The 18,492-nt window shown below is 43.5% G+C and overlaps 1 protein-coding gene across 1 annotated transcript in view; it reads right to left on the bottom strand.

Moving 5' to 3' along the window:
* Positions 1-11,779: 11,779 nt before the first annotated feature.
* Positions 11,780-18,492, bottom strand: part of LOC108521150 (nuclear pore-associated protein 1-like) — a 10,237-nt gene continuing 3,524 nt past the window's right edge. The window contains exons 2-3 of the mRNA XM_017860801.1: positions 14,582-14,723; positions 11,780-12,234 (exon numbers count right to left, since the gene is read on the bottom strand). Coding sequence (XP_017716290.1) covers positions 12,149-12,234; positions 14,582-14,723 — 228 coding nt within the window. The 3' untranslated portion in view covers positions 11,780-12,148. The remainder of the gene's footprint in view (positions 12,235-14,581; positions 14,724-18,492) is intronic.

Here is an 18,492-nt window from a genome sequence, read left to right as displayed (position 1 = left end):
TGACACCTTGGGGTTCCTGCTGGTTACCACACTGGCTGTTGTCTACCCCACTGTCCTGTCCTTGTTTTGGCTGAGCTATTCCCAGGAGGCATAACCTGTGCTTCCTCCACCACTGTGTCCCACCTGAGCCCTACAGTCTGCCCCTAAATGCGCAGAGTGGGGCTGACTGGGGGAATCTGATAGACTGAACACAGGTTTCCCTCCCCCCAGCCCCATTCCTGTGTTGAAGCCCTAACCCGCAACTTGATGGTATTTGGAGATGGACCTTTGGGAATTATTCAGCGTTAGAAGAGACCATGAGGGTGGGGCCCTAGTGATGGGATTAGGGCCCTGGTAAGAAGCAGAGACCCCAGAGCTCTCTCTCTCCCTGACACGAGGACACAGTGAGAAGGCGGCCATCTGCAAGCCAGGAAGAGAGCCCTCACCAGAACCTCACCACACTGGGATGCTACCCTCGGACTTCCAGCCTCCAGACTGTGACAAATACATTTCTTTTTTTAATACGTGCCACTACCCCCAAGTCTATGGCACTTTGTCCTAGCAGCCCTATGTGACTAGGACAAGGTCCATAATCTCAAGAACTTCCTTCATGACTGGTATCTGGAAACCATGCATCAGGGCCACGGGAAAGAAAGGCTCGGCCCTTTGCAACTGTCACCACACCTCCACCCCAAGTGCAGCGTATCATACGTGAACCAGGAGAGCCTGGGATGCAGTGAAACGGAATCTGTAATTACCCATGATGTTGTCACATCCACTCTTGGGGAAGCCATGCAGCTTGCTCGCAGCAGGTGCTGGGGGTGTGCTGAGGCTCTTGGTGGGCTTGGCCTCCCTGCTCACGCAGCCAGGTCACTCTCTGGGAGCCAGTGCGGCTGAGGCAGCCCCAGGCAGGTTTGCCTCCAGAGACCACTCCCTTCACTAATGGATGACAGATCCCTGAAGAAGCCATGGCCTCCTGGGAAATTCCATCTGACAACGGGAGCAAGGCTGGCCCCCGTTAGTGAACATGCTGTGCTTTCTGACAGCTACCAGGATGGACTTGATCCAGGTGGCTGCCCTTTGGTAGCTGCACTTTGATTCTAACTTCAGCGCCAGCACGCAGTGTCGCATGATGCACTGTGAATAGAACATACAATATGTGTCTTTCACATCTGTCTTCTTTCACTTAGAATAATATTTCCAAGGTCATCCATGCTTTTAGTATGTATCATTATATTAAACCTTTTTATTGCTAAATAATATTCCATTAATGGATATACTAAAATTTTGCTATTTATCAGTTAAGAACATTTGGGTTGTTTTCACTTTTTGGCTATTGTGAATTATACTTCTCAGAACATTTGTGTACAAGGTTTTCTGGGGATGTATGTTTCCATTTCTCATGGCTACATACCTAAGAGTGAAATTGATGGGCCATATGGAACCTCTATGTTTAACCATTTCAGAAGGTGCCAGACTGTTTCCAGTGTACATGAACCATTTTATATACCCACTAGCTGTGTGACGGTCCCAGCATCTCTCCACATTCCAGCCAGTATTTGTTATCAACTCTTTTTGATAAAGTCGTCCTAGTGGTTCTGAAGTTGCATCTCATCGTAGTTTGCATTTGCATTTCGCTGATGTTGAACCTGTTTCATGTACCTATTCGCCACTTGTGTATCTTTCTTTGGAGCAATGTGTACTCAACATTTACTAATTTTTAACTGGTTTGTGTTTTGCCATTGAGTTATAAGAATTCTTTATATATTCCAGATAAAAATGCTTTATAAGATATAATTTGCAGAAATATTCTCCCATTCTGTGGGTTGTCCTTTACTTTCTTGATGGTACTCTTTGAAGCATAAATGTTTTTACTTTGGATGAAGTCCAATTTATCTATTTTTTCTTTTGTTACTTGTGGTTTTGATGTCATGTTTATGAAACCATTAATTAGTCCTAGGTCATGAAAATTTATTCCTATGCTTTTCCTTTTCTAAAACCATCTTAAACATTTTAAAGTGTACAATTTAGTAATGTTATATATATTCACATCATTGTGAAATTTAGATCTTTAGAAATTTTTATCTTTCACAACGGAAATTTTGTACACATTAAATACTAATTTCTCCCCTACTCCCACCCCCAGCCCTTGGCAACCACTACTTTATGTTTCTGTGATTTTGACTACCTTAAATACTTCATATGAAGGAAAGTATTTGTCCTTTTGTGATTAGCTTATTTCACTTAGCATAATGTTCTTGAGATTGATCCATGTTCTAACATGTGACATGATTTCCTTCTTTCTGTAGGCTGCTTAGTCTTCCATTGTATGTATATACCATATTTTATCCTTTCATCCACCAATGGACATTTGGATTGGATCTCTTGGCCATTGTGAATAATGCTGCAATAGGGATTGTATTGAATTTGTAAATTGCTTTAGGTAATATGGACATTTTAACAATATTAAGTCTTTAAATCCACATGCATGGAGATGTCTTTTCACTTATTTATATACTCTTGGGTTTCTTGTAGCATTGTTGTTTTGTAGTTTTTAGTGTCCAAGTTGTTTGCCTCCTTGGTTAAGTTTATTTCTAAGAATTTTATACTTTTTCATGCTATTATAAATAAAATTGTTTTGTTTTGTTTTGTTTTTCAGTAGAGACAGGGTTTCACTACATTGGCCAGGCTGGTCTCAAACTCCTGGCCTCAAGTGATCCGCCTGCTTCAGCCTCCCAACATGTTGGGATTACAAGTATAAGCTGCCACACTTGGCCTGAAATTTTCTTCTTAATTTCCTTTCCATATTGGTCATTGCTAATGTATGGAACTGCAATGGATTTTTGTGTGTTAATGTTGCATTTTATAACTTTGCTGAAATCATTTATTAGTTTTTGCAGGTTTTTTGGTGGAATTTTAGGGTTTTCTACATATGAAACCATATAATCTGTAAACAGAAATAATTTTACTTCTTCCTTTCCAATGGGAACGCCTTTTATATATCTTTTCCTTGTCTAATTGCCCTGGCCCAGTACTATGTTGAATAGAAGTGGCAAGAGTGTGCATCCTTAACTTTCTCCTGTACTTTGAGGAATAGCTTTGTCTTCCACTAGTAAACATAATGTTAGTTGTGGGCATTTCACGTAAGGCCTCTATTATGTGGTAGTATCTTCCTCTTATTCGTAGTTTAATCATAAAATGGTGTTGAATTTTGTGGAATGCTTTGTCTGAATCACGTGGTTTCTGTCTTTCATTATATCAATGTGGTATGACTTGACTGATTTTTGTATCTTGAATCATCCTTGCATTCCAAGTATAAATCCAACTTGGTCATGATGTATAATACTTTTTTTTTTTTTCCTTTGAGACAGAATCTCACTCCCATCCAGGCCGAAGTGCAGTGGGGCAATCTCGGCTCACTGCAACCTCTGCCTCCTGGGTTCAAGTGATTCTCCTGCCTCAGCCTCCCGCGTAGCTGGGATTACAGGTGCCTGCCACCATGCCCAGCTAATTTTTGTATTTTTGGTAGAGACAGGTACTGGGAGAGATGGGGGCAGAAAACAGCCCTCACTGATAGCACAGAGCCTCACCTCTTCACACAGTCTCTTTCTCCTCTCCTCCTCTGCCCACACAGTGACTCCCAGCCTCTAAGATTCCTGCTTTCAGCAATGCCCCTGATAGCATACCAATTAACTGAGGAGTTCTCAAACACCAACTCTTCACTGCCCATTAGCACAATGAAGAAATTGAGGAAAATGTATATGTCCCTGAATATTGCTAATGGTCTTAGAGCAAACTGCTGCTTATTCTGCGTTATATACTTCTTAGTTCATTGGGGTTAGGATGTCATTTTTTAATGAAATCATGTTAATAGTGTTTGTAAAATGAATGATGTGCAACCTCATGAAAAATTGGTATGTTTTTTGAAGGAGTAGACGGAAGCAAGGAGGTGTGATCAAAAATTTTGACTGTTGAAGTGGCATGGGGGCAGGTGGAACTTGGTCCAAGACTGCTTCCCTGCAGGCCATGCCTCCTTCAAGCCTTCCAGATGAATGCCTCTCCATCTTCTGGGGCCGTAAGGTCATCAAAGCTGGCAGCGCTTCCTAGTCACCGAAAGACATTCTAGACGTCTAGAAATGTCCTGATGCACACACTGTAGAGGGTCCTAGAGCACCTGTCTCTAGAAGTCCACCATTATGTCCACTGCTTACGGTCTGAAGAGGAAATCACACCTCTTCATTCTTCTACCAAGTTATCTACTCACGCCCCGCACGCTCGATATTTGTCCCGTGAGTCGCGCGTCGCATCCGAGCACAAATGCGTTGATACGGCAGAGACAAACAATAATCAAAAAAGAAGTCATAAAGGGTAACGTGAAAGCTGGGTGCAGGTGGGTCATGCCTGTAACGCCCAGCAATTCTTGGAGGCGGAAGCGATGGATCACCTGAGGTCAGCGAGTTTGGGACCAGTCTGGACAACACTGGTGAAACCTTGTCTTCTAAACATACGAAACTAGCCAGGCGTGGTGGCCTCTGCTCTGAGCTCTCTTTTGTGTTTTAATGTACAGGTTAAGGAGCTCCTGGGCCTTTGGGGATTCTCTGCCAAACCAGGTCCCATCATCATGGGCTTTCCCCCTTCTCTGCACTGGTGGACAGATAATCTGCAGCTGCACACAGGACACACAGAGCTTACCCCTTGCTCACGTCAGGCTGCACCTCCTTAGGATGTCTCCCTAGGCAGGCAGAAATCGAGGGCTGGTTTGACCACAACTCACATTTGGGGAACCACGGGGACCTGCACCTGCCCTTGCTACGCTCACTGTCCCTCCCGGGCTGTCACCACTCGGCCCTCATGAATGAGCTCACCTGCTGGTGTTCCCAACCGTTTCTCAGGCTCTTGCCAAGGGGGAAGAAAAACAGGCAGCAAGAGAGTTTCCCCTACTCACCCTGCAGCCACTGGGAACAAACTTTATTTACTTTTTACTTGAGGTAAAACAGATTTAACATAGGAAAAACCCCCCTACCATCTTTAATCATTTTTGAGTACAGGATTTTATCTGGTGTTAAGCTTATTCACATTGTTCTCTCACCATCACCACCAATCCCATCTCCAGAACTTTCTCATCCATCCCAACTATCAGACTGTGAAGCCATTAATCCTACCAGCCTCCACTGCTCCCTTTTCTTCAAGTCCCTTAATTTGAAGTCTGGAATGAGGAGACTATTTTTGAAATTGACAATGTTCAGCCTTTTGTTGACTTTTCTCCTTGACAACCTTCCTTGACTTTAGTCACAGATGTCCCACCGCCTGGTTTCTAGGACAGACTTCCTCCCCAGGCTCCAGGAGACTGTGCCCCAATCTGCCTGATGACTGCCCACTAGTGGCGACCCGCCACCCAGGAAAACTACAGGCATAGTCTAGATGTGGCAACGGGCAGGTTTTCAGGGGAGAAAGGAGGGTTTCCTGAGAATTCTGGAAGCATGTCTGTAACTAGAGCCTTTGAGTGGGAAGTACAGCATTTTTTACCTATCAGCCAAAGCACTGAGAATGGGGGAGACACCTTCTGAGGGGGCATCACAGGCAGGGGAGAGGAGAGGCAGACAAGCACTGGCTGCACTTATACTCAGGTCTTTGAGCAGCAGAAACAGTCTGGAGTGTGTGGTACCACTTTCTCATTAGGATGCTGTGCCTTTTCTTACCAATTTTTGAGAATGTTTGGAATATTATGGATAATACTATGGATAATAACCCTTTATCTATCAAATGTATTGGGAAGTTATTTTCCCAGTCGATTTCACTTTTCAACTTTTTTTATTTAATTTATTTGCCAGAGTGAATGTACAACTTCTTATGTTGTCAAATAATAACATAGGCCTTGAAAACTTCTGGACATTTCTATTTTGGTTTAAAAGGTATCCTTAGTCCCAAGTTATTTTAAAAATACGTTCTTTTAAGTTTTCATCCTAGATACATATTTTTGTTTTGTTTTGTTTTACACTTAGAAGTTCTTATCCATTTGTTTTGGGGTGAGACAGGGGATAGGAGGTCAACATTATTTGTTTCCAGAAAAACAACTAATTCTGCCAGGCTCATTTACTAAATAAACTTTCCTCCACTTAAAATAAAATCAGTAATATCTTTGTTTACTATCAAATTGTGGTAAATATTGTGATTTACTTTGATACCTTCTAACTTATACCTCTTATTTGATTGTATTGATTATATAGCCTTAATAATGTTTTATTTAGTCTTCCATCAACATTTCAAAATAAAAATTTTATTCTCCATCTCATTCAGTTGCTTACAGTAATTATACTAAATTTGTATAACTTGAGAAACATGAAATCTTTAGTCACATTATGCCATCCAAGAACACAGTCTCGTTCCATAGGAACATCTATTATTTTATATACTGTAATACATTTTGATAGTGTCTGATTTTTCAGTTTTCTGAAGTTCATAAATATTCCATAATAAGTCACCTTTGAATTGCTTTTGCAATGTACACAACAAAATTTTATTTTAAGCAAATCATTGAAATAGTAAGAATTTCATGAAATCAAGGTGGTCTACCTTTGCTCATAACAACCCTTCATCTCCTGCCTTCTCCTTGTTTCTCTACTCCTCCTTCCTCGTCCTAGAGCACTAGTATCAAAACATGTCCATGCAGCCACCTTATATTGGGTCCCACCAGAAAGTAGTCCCCTGAAACTCAAGCCAAACACCACAGGCAACACAAAGAGACTCACTGGGTGGTGTTGGCAAAGTCTGGGTCCAGGCCCTGTCCAGGATGTACTTACTGAAGCAATCTGGCTCCACATGTCTTGCAAATGATTTCAAAGCAGCTACAAATCCCTAGACCCAGGAGCCCCAACATCTTGAACAAATAGCTTATCTGAAATGCGAAAATTATTCCCTGACCTAAAGGAAGAACAGCAGCCTCCTCAGTAGTGAGTCAATCTCTCCGGGTCTTTCCATGGAAGGCCCAGGCTCTTCCTGGCCCTACAGGCAGGGAAAGTTCTAGTGATCTTGCAAAAGTCCCTTCATCCCTGCTGTTTGGTGGGCTTTGCTTTACCAAACTGGCTACAAAGGTTTGAGGAAATTAGCACATGATCAAACCATGAGAACTGGAGCTTCAGGTTTGCAAAAACCAGCATGAGCGCAGCCTGGAAAGATGTCAGCTTATCCTGATGCAGGAAAGGTGAGGCCTAAAGCTCTGACCCCACATGTGAGGACAAGAGATACTGTGGAAAGTGGAGGGACTAAGAATATTGGCATATAAATTATATGGAATATAAAAGTTACACCATTGATCTAAATATGTTAATAGAAGCCCCATTTTTATATCAAAAAGGCAACAGATAACTCCCTCACATTGGTATTTCAACAGGTATCTTCAATAGAGCTGCTATTAATGTATTATATATGCCTGCAAATTCAAACTTTTTGACTCTAAGTAAAAATAGAAAATTTATATTGTGACTCTGAGTACCCCATATCTATAAATGAAAATAAAAGTTGTATGAAATAATGCTTGATGCACTCTCATATATTCAATTCTATTCCACACTATTCTATTCTCTTCCATTTCATCCCATCCCACTTTTGAAAAAGGTCATGGAAGGCCGAGCAAGGTGGCACATGAGAGGAGGTTAATGCCTGTGCCCTCCAGAATAAAGGACAAAAGCAGTGACTAAACAAGTTCATTTTGACTGGAGTGTTTGAGAGAGAACCCTGGACAGCAGGGAAGAGACCGAAAATCTGTGGGTCAAGGAGAGACCAGGAAATTTCCTGGTCATTCCTAATACTTGTTTGTGAGGCCAGAGAACCTGGAAGCCTAGTTTCAGGAGCCAACACCATCATCAGAAACCACGAAGGACCTCTGTCCCAGTGAGGGCACCCAGGGATAGGGGTGTCTTGCAGAGTCAGTTGCATCAACTCAAGCCCCGTCCTTAAGAAGTTCATTTTTCACAAATGCACTCGATTTCTTTGGTATATGACAACTCCATGATTTAAGAATCGTAATGCTGCGAATTTCCAGACAGAAGCATGAATTCTTTAGAGCAGCACCATCCGGTAGAATGCTCTGTGAGTTTTGCTTTCAAATGCCGGATGCCTTGTTTATCGCTTGTGAAATGCTTTACCAGGTATACTGAGGTCTTGTGAAAACACAGATAATGTTGACCAATGACAACTTCAAAACCTCTTGTGTTGACTCTGATGAAAGGTAAGTATTTAAATTTAATTTAGATTTACAGATGTTATTGAGTATCCACTATGTCCCAAAGCACCATATCAGGCAGTGGAGATACAGCACTGATCAAACACACATGCCAGCCCTTGTGGAGTTCACATGTCAGTTTGTATGTGGAGAGAGGGGGATTGCAAATTTCAAAATGAAACAGAGTTAACTAACAAAACAGGGTTTTCAGTATGGAAATCCAGAAACTTTTCAAATGGAATCTTTTCACCTATAAACCCATTAGACCAAGGCCCATTGCTGTGTCATTTTGCTAATGCCACAGTTTTCCTTTATTTTCAAAGACGCCAGCAAACTCTGAGAAATTCTATGGCTTACACATATTACTCTCAGACAATAAATTGCCCTTTCTACAGTTGCTGTAGAGTAACAGCTAACAGATAATTCTCAATAAGTTGTAGGAATTGTAGGTACCTGTCCTAGGGAATTTACATCTATTAATGCATTTAAACATCACAGCAGGCCAGGTGCGATGGCGCACACCTGTAATCCCAGCACTTTGGGAGGCCGAGGCGGGTGGATCACCAGGTCAAGAGATCAAAACCATCCTGGCCAACATGGTGAAACCCTGTCTCTACCAAAAATACAAAAATTAGCTGGGCGTGGTATTGGGTGCCTGTGATCCCAGCTATTTTGGAGGCTGAGGCAGGAGAATCACTTGAACCCAGGAGGCGGAGGTTGCAGTGAGCTGAGATCGCGCCACTGCACTCCAGTCTGGTGACAGAGTCAGACTCTGTCTCAAAAAAAAAAAAAAAAAAAAAAAAAAATCACAGCAGCCCTGTGAGGTAGGCCCTACTATTGTTCCCATTTTCAGATGGGGAAAGTGAGGCACATAGAGGGTGAGTAACTTGCCTGAGGTCAAGCTAGTGACTGGTGGTGTCAGGAGTCACACTCCAGCAATCTGTGCTTTAACTACTAAACCAGACCGAATTTCGAAAACCACTGCTCTTAAGTACAAGTAAAATATCTCCAAGAATATTCTGAGCAGTTCCAAAGGCAATGGGAGGTGCTTTGACTTGGGTACTCAAGGGTTCCCAGGCACAGACAGAGCCTCTGCTTTCTGCCCTCAGTCATGACAGCAGGGCCTAGTCTGGACATAGGTGGGCACCAGAACTTGTCAGCACGACAGAAGGAAGAGATGAACCATAGCATAATCTTTCCTGATCTCTGTGTATTATCCTGAAACCCCTTTGGATCACATCACCCTACTATAAAGGACATTTGAGCAAAGACCCAGTGCACAAAGCTTAGCGCTTGTTTGGGATGTTGACGTCCAGCAGAGATAGCTTGTAGCAGTTGTCACAGATAGAAATGCCATGGAGGGCAGTCAGCAGTGATGGAGGCAGCATTCCCTAGTGGGTCAAACCCAGCCTGTAAGGTCTGTGGGTTTGCAGACCTGATGATTTGATTTTGTCAGAACACACATATTGTTCCCACACAGAGAGACCACCTTCTGTTAACCAAGTCCCCATTGTGGGATAAAGCTCAATGTCAAGGCATTCATTTACAAAGAGGAGCCTTTGTTTCTCAGTGACAAGGATCTGGTGCCTGATCATCAGGGACCCTCTTATCAGAGTATATGAGATTCCATATTAAAAATCAGCGGTTGTTGGTGATCACACAATCAGAACAAAGGGGCATATTTTCTAGGTTAATAAAATTGTGGAAACAGCATTCAAGGGGCCTGAGAGTCCCTGACCCAGACCCAGGAGTGGATCCACCCAAGGCGTTTTCACCCACCCTGGTGCAGAATGAGCTCCTCTGTTCAGGTGGAGAGTAAGTGCCACTGTTTAAATGACAGCTGTGCTTCTCCACGCTCTTGGCTGAAAAGCAAGAGCAAAATCGACCCCAGCTCAATTGAGAGGAGTTACTGCATTGACGGTGATATGAGAAGGGGGCAGGGAAGTGCTGGGAGGAGAAGGGCAGGGTCCTCGGCGAGGGCTCCACCCCCGGGTCTGTGCCCACGGACCTAGGTTAGGAGAGGCATTTCTGTTTCAGTGCCCAAATGTATTTCCCAAGACCACCCTGGCCTGCCACGCCCCCATCCTGTGCCTAGAAAAACCCGGAGACCCTGGCGGGCAGGCACATAAGCTGCTGGACGTCAAGAGGAACATGCCGGTGGAACACACCGGCATCTGCCATCAGGCCATTGACCAGTGGATGGCCGAAGATAAGGCAGGGGGTCTAATTGAGCGGACTAACGCAAGCCGCCTATGGACGGATGGCTAAACTGAAAGAGCACACTGTAACACATGCCCGCTGGGGCTTCAGCTGTAAACATTCACACCTAGATGCTGCTATGGGGTCGGAGCCCCACAGCCTGCCTGTCTGCATGCTCCCCCTAGAGGTTTGAGCGGCCAGGCTCGGAAACAGTAAGCCACACCCCCTTCACATGCCCTGCGAGGGGGATAAGGGAACTTTTCTCGATTCATTGGGAAAGCAGAGGACCTTGGCTAGGAACGGGCAGGGCTAGAGGACCAGGAAGCAGAAAGCACGGCAGTAGTCCTGCAACACGGCCAGTCTGTCCTGGACACCAACCCCAGTACTGTGCCTCTCTCTCAGGTTTCAAATCCCAGGGAGGGGTATCTAATTTTTTAAGCTAAGGCATGTGCCTGGCCTTGACCTAAAAGAGGCCCAGATACCGATCTTTCTAGACTGACATCCCACTCTTTAAGGGATGTCAGGGCACTTTTCAGAAGTGGAACTCAAGGCTGGTCTGCTCCAAAGCAATGGATGCCCACAGCGAGTTAAAGCTCATGAGACAAAACGCATTACCTGCACGCCTGTAATAAAAAGAAGTTCGATTTACTGGGCAGGGGGAGTGTACTGCAGAGGAACCATGAGGTTTTGCTTGATGATTCTAAAGAGGGTTTGAGTAACAGAGAGTCAGTCTGGATTGGATATTGCCTGGAAGTGGGTGCAATTAATGATTAGTTTTCTTAATAATTTTTAATTAGGAGCCAGGGAGATTAAAGTGAAGTCGTGGGTAAAGAAGCAGTTGTCAGTCTTGTTAGCAGAAGAGAGGAATATGTAGTTGTTGAGTCTCCTAGTCACTGTCTTATTTCAGACATGGACAGCATGGCCTTCCCTCTTTATATTCTGGGAATATCTCTGATGTTCCTTGGGAACCTCTGGGCTAGCTGTTAGCTGTGAGCTGTCACTTTGGAGTTTCTCACTTTCTCAAAATTTTGAACATTAATCAAAATGAATCTGGTTTCCAGGCCCTGACTTTCCCTCTAGTGACTTAGAGAGACGTCAGCATTTAAGGTGGTGTCTGCTGAGAGCTGATCACATTTTTAGTGACTGATGTCACCAGAACTAGATAACGGGGTGTCTGAGGGATGCCCTGCAGCTATTGACCACGGTGGCTATAAGGGGAGAGGGACTGGGCACAATTTTATTAATAAGTCTGAGGATTCCTTTAGATTTTACCAACTTTTTCCTTATGCCAGGTGAACACAGTTTCCAGTTGAAAGAACTTTTCCCCAGATAAGATTAGTTGGGATACCAGAAACTTTTAATGGTTTCTGAGATTGGGTCATTAACATAAGAAAAATAACTGGATCACAAATTGTCAAAATGCATCCCTCACGCATCAGTGCAACTTCTCCTCTAACTGTTGATGGCTCAAGTCTTTCTGAACACATTAATCTTGGGGTGAGAACTTGGGAGATAAACACAGTCATGTTCTTTATAAATAAGGAGCCTCCCTGACAGTAGAAGTCACAAAGAAAGAAGACCGTGGGCCTCTTCCCTTTGAGTTGTTTTCCCTCTTGCTATGTTACTGCTTGAGCTTCCTTTGTGGGCTCCATATTATCTCTATTCTTTCCACCACTCAGAAAAACACCACAGGGTAGCTCCAGAGTGACCACAGCCAAGCCCCAGCTCTGCCAGCAGGCCCCCATCTTCTCATGATTCTGTGGGCTTCTGTTTCCTGGCATCTCTCTTCTTCCTGGCATCTCTCTTCATCTCTCTAAGCTCTTGGTGAATTTGTACTGGTGGAAAAAGATGTCAACATTAGTAAGAAAGGAAAGATTTACAGCCTGAATGAGGGCAATGCTAAGTATTTTGACAGGGCCGCCACTTAATATGTGCAGAAAAAGAAATTCCCTGAGGTGAGTGAAGAAAGCCCAGGTGGGTCATAGGGAGAATGTTGTCGCCATGGGATCCTGTTTGGGTGGTGGCTTCAGGGCGCCTTGTCGAAAGAGGCTGGAGCCACTGTTCATAGCTCTGGTCAGTATGAGAATGGCAGACTCTGCCTTTCTTCATAAGCAATCAGTATCTTTTATAGCTAAAATTTACCTTCTAAAGATAATACTTTCCTTTACATTTAAGTTGTTCCAGGAGAAATTGTTTATAACAAAAGTTAGGAATAACACTTGCAAAACTCAGAGCTCAGGCCAGAATCACTCTTAAGTCATTTGTTTAAGCTCCAACCTATAGGTTCACTCACTCAGTTGCATTTGCTTTTCGAAGGAATAATTAATTACGCAAGAGAACTTCAAAAAGCTCATGGAAAAAAATGAAATTAAAAGATAAACACAAAAAATATAAAATTTATTTCTTAACATAAGCTCCATTGAGCTCAAGACACTTTTGTAAGGGTTTGTACCAGCCATTTAGTCCAACCCTAAACCCAAGGTCCTGGGAATTTAACCCTGCCAAGGCAATCTTTTTTATGTTAATTGCTCAAGAAAAATGGATGCCCTTTAAAGGTTTTTTAATATTAGAAAACAAGAAGAAGCCAGAAGGAGCCAAATCAGGGCTGTAGTTATATTCCATTAAAACTCTTGCAAAATTCCCTTGTTTATTAAATTAATGAGAGGAATGAGCAGAGCATTGCTGTGGTGGAGAACTCTCTGGTGAAGCCTTCCTGGGCTTTGTCTGCTAAAACTGTGGCTTTCTCAGAACACTCTCTTAATAAGCATATGTGGGCCAAGGAGCCCCAGTGTTGTGAAAATGAATGGCTGTGATTAGTCAAGGCCAAATTGTATCCTGCACCTTCAGAGGCTCTTGCTCTCCTCCCCCAAGTTATGCCCGCCTATAGTTATCTGTCCATTCATCCATCCGTCCATCCATCCATCCATCCATCCATCCATCCATCCATCCATCCATTCTTATATCCCTTCATCCCTCCCTCCCTCCTATCTATCTATCTATCTATCTATCTATCCATCCATCCTCCTTCCTATCTATCTATCTATCTATCTATCTATCTATCTATCTATCCATCCTTAAGTGAGAGATTTCTCACAGCTTTTCTTTCCAGAGCAAAGCTAAGTTGAAGAGTAGCAACACCTCCCTCTGTTATGTGGAATCATTCTGGGCTTAAAAACTAGGAATTTAGGAATGTAAGTTCTATCTCTAGTTCCTGGTAGTTCACTGTGTGTCTTCTGAAAGATTCTTTCTGTATTTAAATGTTTTGGTTTCATGACTTAATGTTTTCTCCAAATATAAAAATTGTGTGTGTTCATGTGTCACACGTGGAAGGCACCAAAAAAATAAAATGTAAACAAAAACCATGTGTAAGTGTCTTCACTCTCAGGAACCCCACTGTGAACATCATCATACATCTCTCTAGGTTTTGTTTTCTTGCAAATGTGCTTACATAGTTATCAAATGTAATCCAATCTACTTCATGAGTGTTTCCTAATTATTAAAAATTCTTCAAAAGCACATTGCTGTACCATAATATATTTAATCATTCTCAGGTTGTTCCACACTTAGCCTGTGTCCAGCTTTTCACTCCATAAAAAAATGTTGCAGTGAGCCCCTTTGTGCCTTGTCTTTGCTGATCTGAAAATTGCCTTAGAAGGTAATCCTAGAAGTAGGATTTCTGGTAAAATAGAATTGTGGATCCTCACCTTAGTCTTCACTGTTAATTCAGTCCAAGATGTTTCATCTTGGATCCAATAAAGTGCTAAGTAACTAAAATACCAGAAGACTTGGTAATTTCTTGCCTGTAGTATGGTTTCAAGGGATGCAACTAGAGGATAATATAATATAATGATGTTCACTATAATTATGAGTTGGAGATAATAATAATAACAGTTAACATTTGCTGGGTGAGTAATAGGTGGTAAGCCCTGTTTTAAGTGTTTTACACGTATTAACTCCTTTATTCTCATAACAACTCTTGGAGGCAGGTACAGATGGGGAAGATAAGGCACAGAGGGGTTCAATTACTTATCCAAGGTAAGTGGCTGAGCCAGGATTCAAACCCAAGCATTCTGGCTGCCAACCCACACCCTTAACCACAACATGACCCTGCTTGGAAACAATCAAGTGGGGAAGAACCCTCACCTCCCACACACTGGGTTGCATGGCTTAGGACTTCCTAACCTGCAGGGAGATAGTGCCTCCTCCTTGCTGGCTGCGGAGTTTCTGCCTCCTTCAGCTTGGTTCCTTTTCCTGCTTTACAGGCTGTGCGCCTGCTGGGTGTGGGCAGGACAAAAGCCCAGATGAAGAACACCCAATTCTGTTTCTGGAAGAGGAATATGTATTAGGTTGTTCTCAGGAATCTGCTGGAAGGGGGATGGAGGGAGGAAATGAGTGAGAAAACACTGCTTCAGGGGTTTGGTATTTTGTGTTCTCATTTTCGTTTTTGACAATCAGAGCATGAGGCTTGCCTAATTAGCAGTAATAGCTCCTTACATTTTTCACAAATTCCATCTGGTGCAAGGCTAGATGTGATCTATAAAATCAGAGTTCCTAGAGATGACAGGTCTAGTGGTAATGAATTCCCTCAGTATTTGCTTTTCTGCAAAAGATCTTATTCTCCTTTGCCGATGAAGCTTAGTTTGGCTAGATATGAAAGTCTTGGCTGGAGTTTCTTTTAAGAATGTTGATCATTCCCTATGACTCATGGGGAATGGACCTCTGCTGAGAGGTCCACTGTTAGTTTAATGGGCTTTCCTTTGTAGGTGACCTGACCCTTCTCTCTAGCTGCTTTTAACGTTTTTCTTTCATTTCAAGCTTGGAGAATCTGATGATTATGTGTCTTGTGGATGATCTTCTTGTGAAGTATCTTACGAGGGTTCTCTGCATTTCCCGAATTTTCTGTTGGCCTCTCCAGCTGAGTTGGCCAAGTTCTCATGGGTGATAACCTGAAGTATGTTTTCCAAGTTGTTTCCATTCTCTCCATCTCTTTCAGAGACACCAATGAGTCATAGATTGGGTCTTTTTACATAATCCCATATTTCTCAGAGGTTTTTTTTTTCATTCCTTTTTATTCTTTTTTCTTTATTCTTGTCTGTCTTATTTCAGAAAGCCAGTCTTCAAGCTCTAGGATTCTTTCCTCATCTTCATCTATTGTGCTATTAATACTTGCGATTGCATTATGAAATTCCTGTAGTGTGTTTTTCAGCTCTATCAGGTTGATTACATTCTTTTTCATATTGGCTATTTGGTCTGTCAGCTCCTGTATTGTTTTATTGTGATTCTTAGCATCCTTGGATTGGGTTTCAGCATTCTCCTTAATCTTGATATCTTCATTCCTGTTTGCATTCTGAATTCTATTTCTGTCATTTCAGTCATCTCAGCCCAGTTCAGAACTCTTGCTGGAGAGGTGATGCAGAAAGAAGGCACACAGGCTTTCTGAGTTGTCAGCGTTCTTGCATTCATTCTTTCTCATCTGTGTGGGCTGATGTTCTTTCAGTCTTTGAAGTTCTGTCCTTTGGATGAGTTTTTTTTTTCTTTTATCCTATTTGATAACCTTGGGGGTTTGATTGTGGTACACGGTGAGTTCAGTGGACTGGCTTTGTTTCTGGAAGATTGTAGGGGGGTCAAAGCTCAGCTCCCAACTTCTGGACTGTGTGCTCTAATTCTGGACTTCTACTGGGCCGATTTTGTTCCCAATTTCCTTGAGATTAGGAATCCACTGTGTGGGGGGTACAGAGGTTCTCCCAGATAACTGGTCACAACAGTAGTATGGGTGGTGCCAGCCAAAGCGCTTCATAGGGTGGTGGCAGTGGAATCTGTCCTCGTTTGCATGTGCCAGCAGCAGTGGCAGTGGCACTGTGGAGGAGTGCATGCTTGTCCATTGTGGTGGGGTGCTAGTGGGTGCTGGGTTGCCAGCCTCTGTGCAGGTGTTCACAGCAGTGGCAGAGGCAGCATGGTGTCAGGAGGAAGGGCACCCCAGCTGGTGTCTTATATGTGTTTGCACTAGTGATGGTATTAGCATGTGGATGGGGTGCTGGTGGGTGCAAGAGTGTGTGTGTCCTCTGTGTGTGTTCCTGTGGGTGGCAGTGACCACTCAGGGTGGACGTGTGTCCATTATTCTCCATGCCTAGTTTCAGGCTGGTGGTAGCTTGGTGCAGAGGTGGGGCATTAGTGGGGGCAAGCTCTACCCATACACACATGCTCTGGCAAAGCCCTGGGGGGGCTGGCTGTGGGCAAGTGTATGCAGGCAAAGCAGCACAGGGGAGGCTGCAATCGTGGGAGGGCATAGGCAGGGTGGTGTATGTCTGTGGGGCTACTCTGCTGGAGCTCTTTGCTGGTCAGGTATGGTCTGCCAGCACAGGAGCTATGATGTGCAGCCCTAGGAGGTACCCTCTGTGGGCACCCAAGGCTGCACTACAAGAAGGCGTGGCCAGACTGGGGCCCTGGGAGAGACTGAGGGATGCTCTGGTCGGACCGGCCCTGTCTCATGGACCACCCTGCAGAGTTCAGATCCCACAGTTCTCCTAGGCCTTAAGACTCTATAGGAGCAAGTTGAACTTTAGGGGGATGGGTGTCCCTGGCCATGCTCCACTAGAGAAGCTCCTGCAACAAACTCTCTGGGCTCCACACTGGCTGGAGTTCTGCCCCTACCCCTTCTCTAAGCAGCTTTCCCTGCCAACTCAAGTGTCCACGGTCGTTGAGGGACCTCCTCCTGTCAGGGTTCCAGATGCCCATGACAAGATTGGGATACTCTTGCCAGTTCAGCTCACCCCTTCTCCAGGAACCAGAGATGGTGTTTCAAGAAGGAGCTCATAGTCAATAGTAGATAGTGCTGCTTAGAAGTTAAGTATAGTGTCCATAGGCTATGGTGGTGATTGGTGACCTTGGGGGAAGTGTGTTCCACTGGAGTGATGGGATGGAAGTCGAGGAGCAGTGGGCAGAAGAATTGGGGGAGGTGGTGATGTGGAGGTGGTGATGTGCACACCTCCACACCTCTATGAAATGTGGCAGTGGGGAATCCCAGGATGGAACTAGAATCTGATATGGGGCCTTTGGATGAATTTCTAATCAAATGGGAGATCGTTGAGCTGATGGGCTGAGGCTGAAAGAGAAGTTGAAGTACGTGAAAAGAAGAGATGGGGGAAGATGGATGTCACTGAGTCTGTGAGAAGCAGAAGGGGGAGGAATCAGAAGACAAGAAGAGGATGGGCTTTAGGTAGGAGTTGGACACCACTTCTGTTATAACAGGAGGAAAGGCAGGATATTTACTTAACACCTGTGACTGGCAAATAAGGAACGTGGTCCCATCTCCAGGAAGCTGCCGTCTAGTTGGAGTGGCAAGACATTACAACAAAAAAAGAATAATTCAGTGTGTGATAAGCCTACAGGGCCCAAATACTATAGAACTGTGTAAGCATTTACAAGAAATACTTCAAGTTAGGTTTCACTTATGTGAAACCTCACTGCAAATCAAGGAAGGTTGAGGTCCCTTATGTGGCCTCATTGGCTTTGTTCAGAGATTTCTCAGGCTTGGTTTCCATCTTAACTTACTTTAATGGTTTGTTGGTCACACACACACACACACACACACACACACACACACACACAAACAGTTTCTAACCAAAACACCTTGAGAAGACATCAGTTCACATTTGATCTTATTGGCATTTACTCAGTTCTTGATCCATTACTCACTCTAGCTTGTGTTCAGGTCTTTAAAGTCTGGATATGTTATTTTACCAAAGTATTAGTTTTGAAGCTTGCTTTGCTTGTCATTACTCATTAACCCCAAACATTTTTGGAACACAAAACACTTGATGGCTGCCCTAAGGAATTTGCTGTCTCCTTGTGTGCTGTCAGAGAATTATTAGAGAAAGAAATCATAGATGGATCACTGAATGAGGAAAACCAACCTGCCTCAGGGAGCAATGTAATCATATTGTCATGCCTTACCTCTTATGCCTACTCTGAGGAACATCATGACCTTTGACTTATTTCTCTCTGGTCAAACATCCTTTTCATTACATGTGTGAATAGTGGAATCGAGGTTTACAAATAAGTTGTTTTATTTCTTTTTTTTTTTTTTTTTTTTT

The sequence above is a fragment of the Rhinopithecus bieti genome, unplaced genomic scaffold (genome assembly GCF_001698545.2).
Source record: "Rhinopithecus bieti isolate Rb0 unplaced genomic scaffold, ASM169854v2 scaffold_57045, whole genome shotgun sequence".
Lineage (NCBI taxonomy): Eukaryota > Metazoa > Chordata > Mammalia > Primates > Cercopithecidae > Rhinopithecus > Rhinopithecus bieti.
Note: the sequence above shows the minus strand (reverse complement) of the source record. Positions and strands in the feature narration are given on the sequence as shown.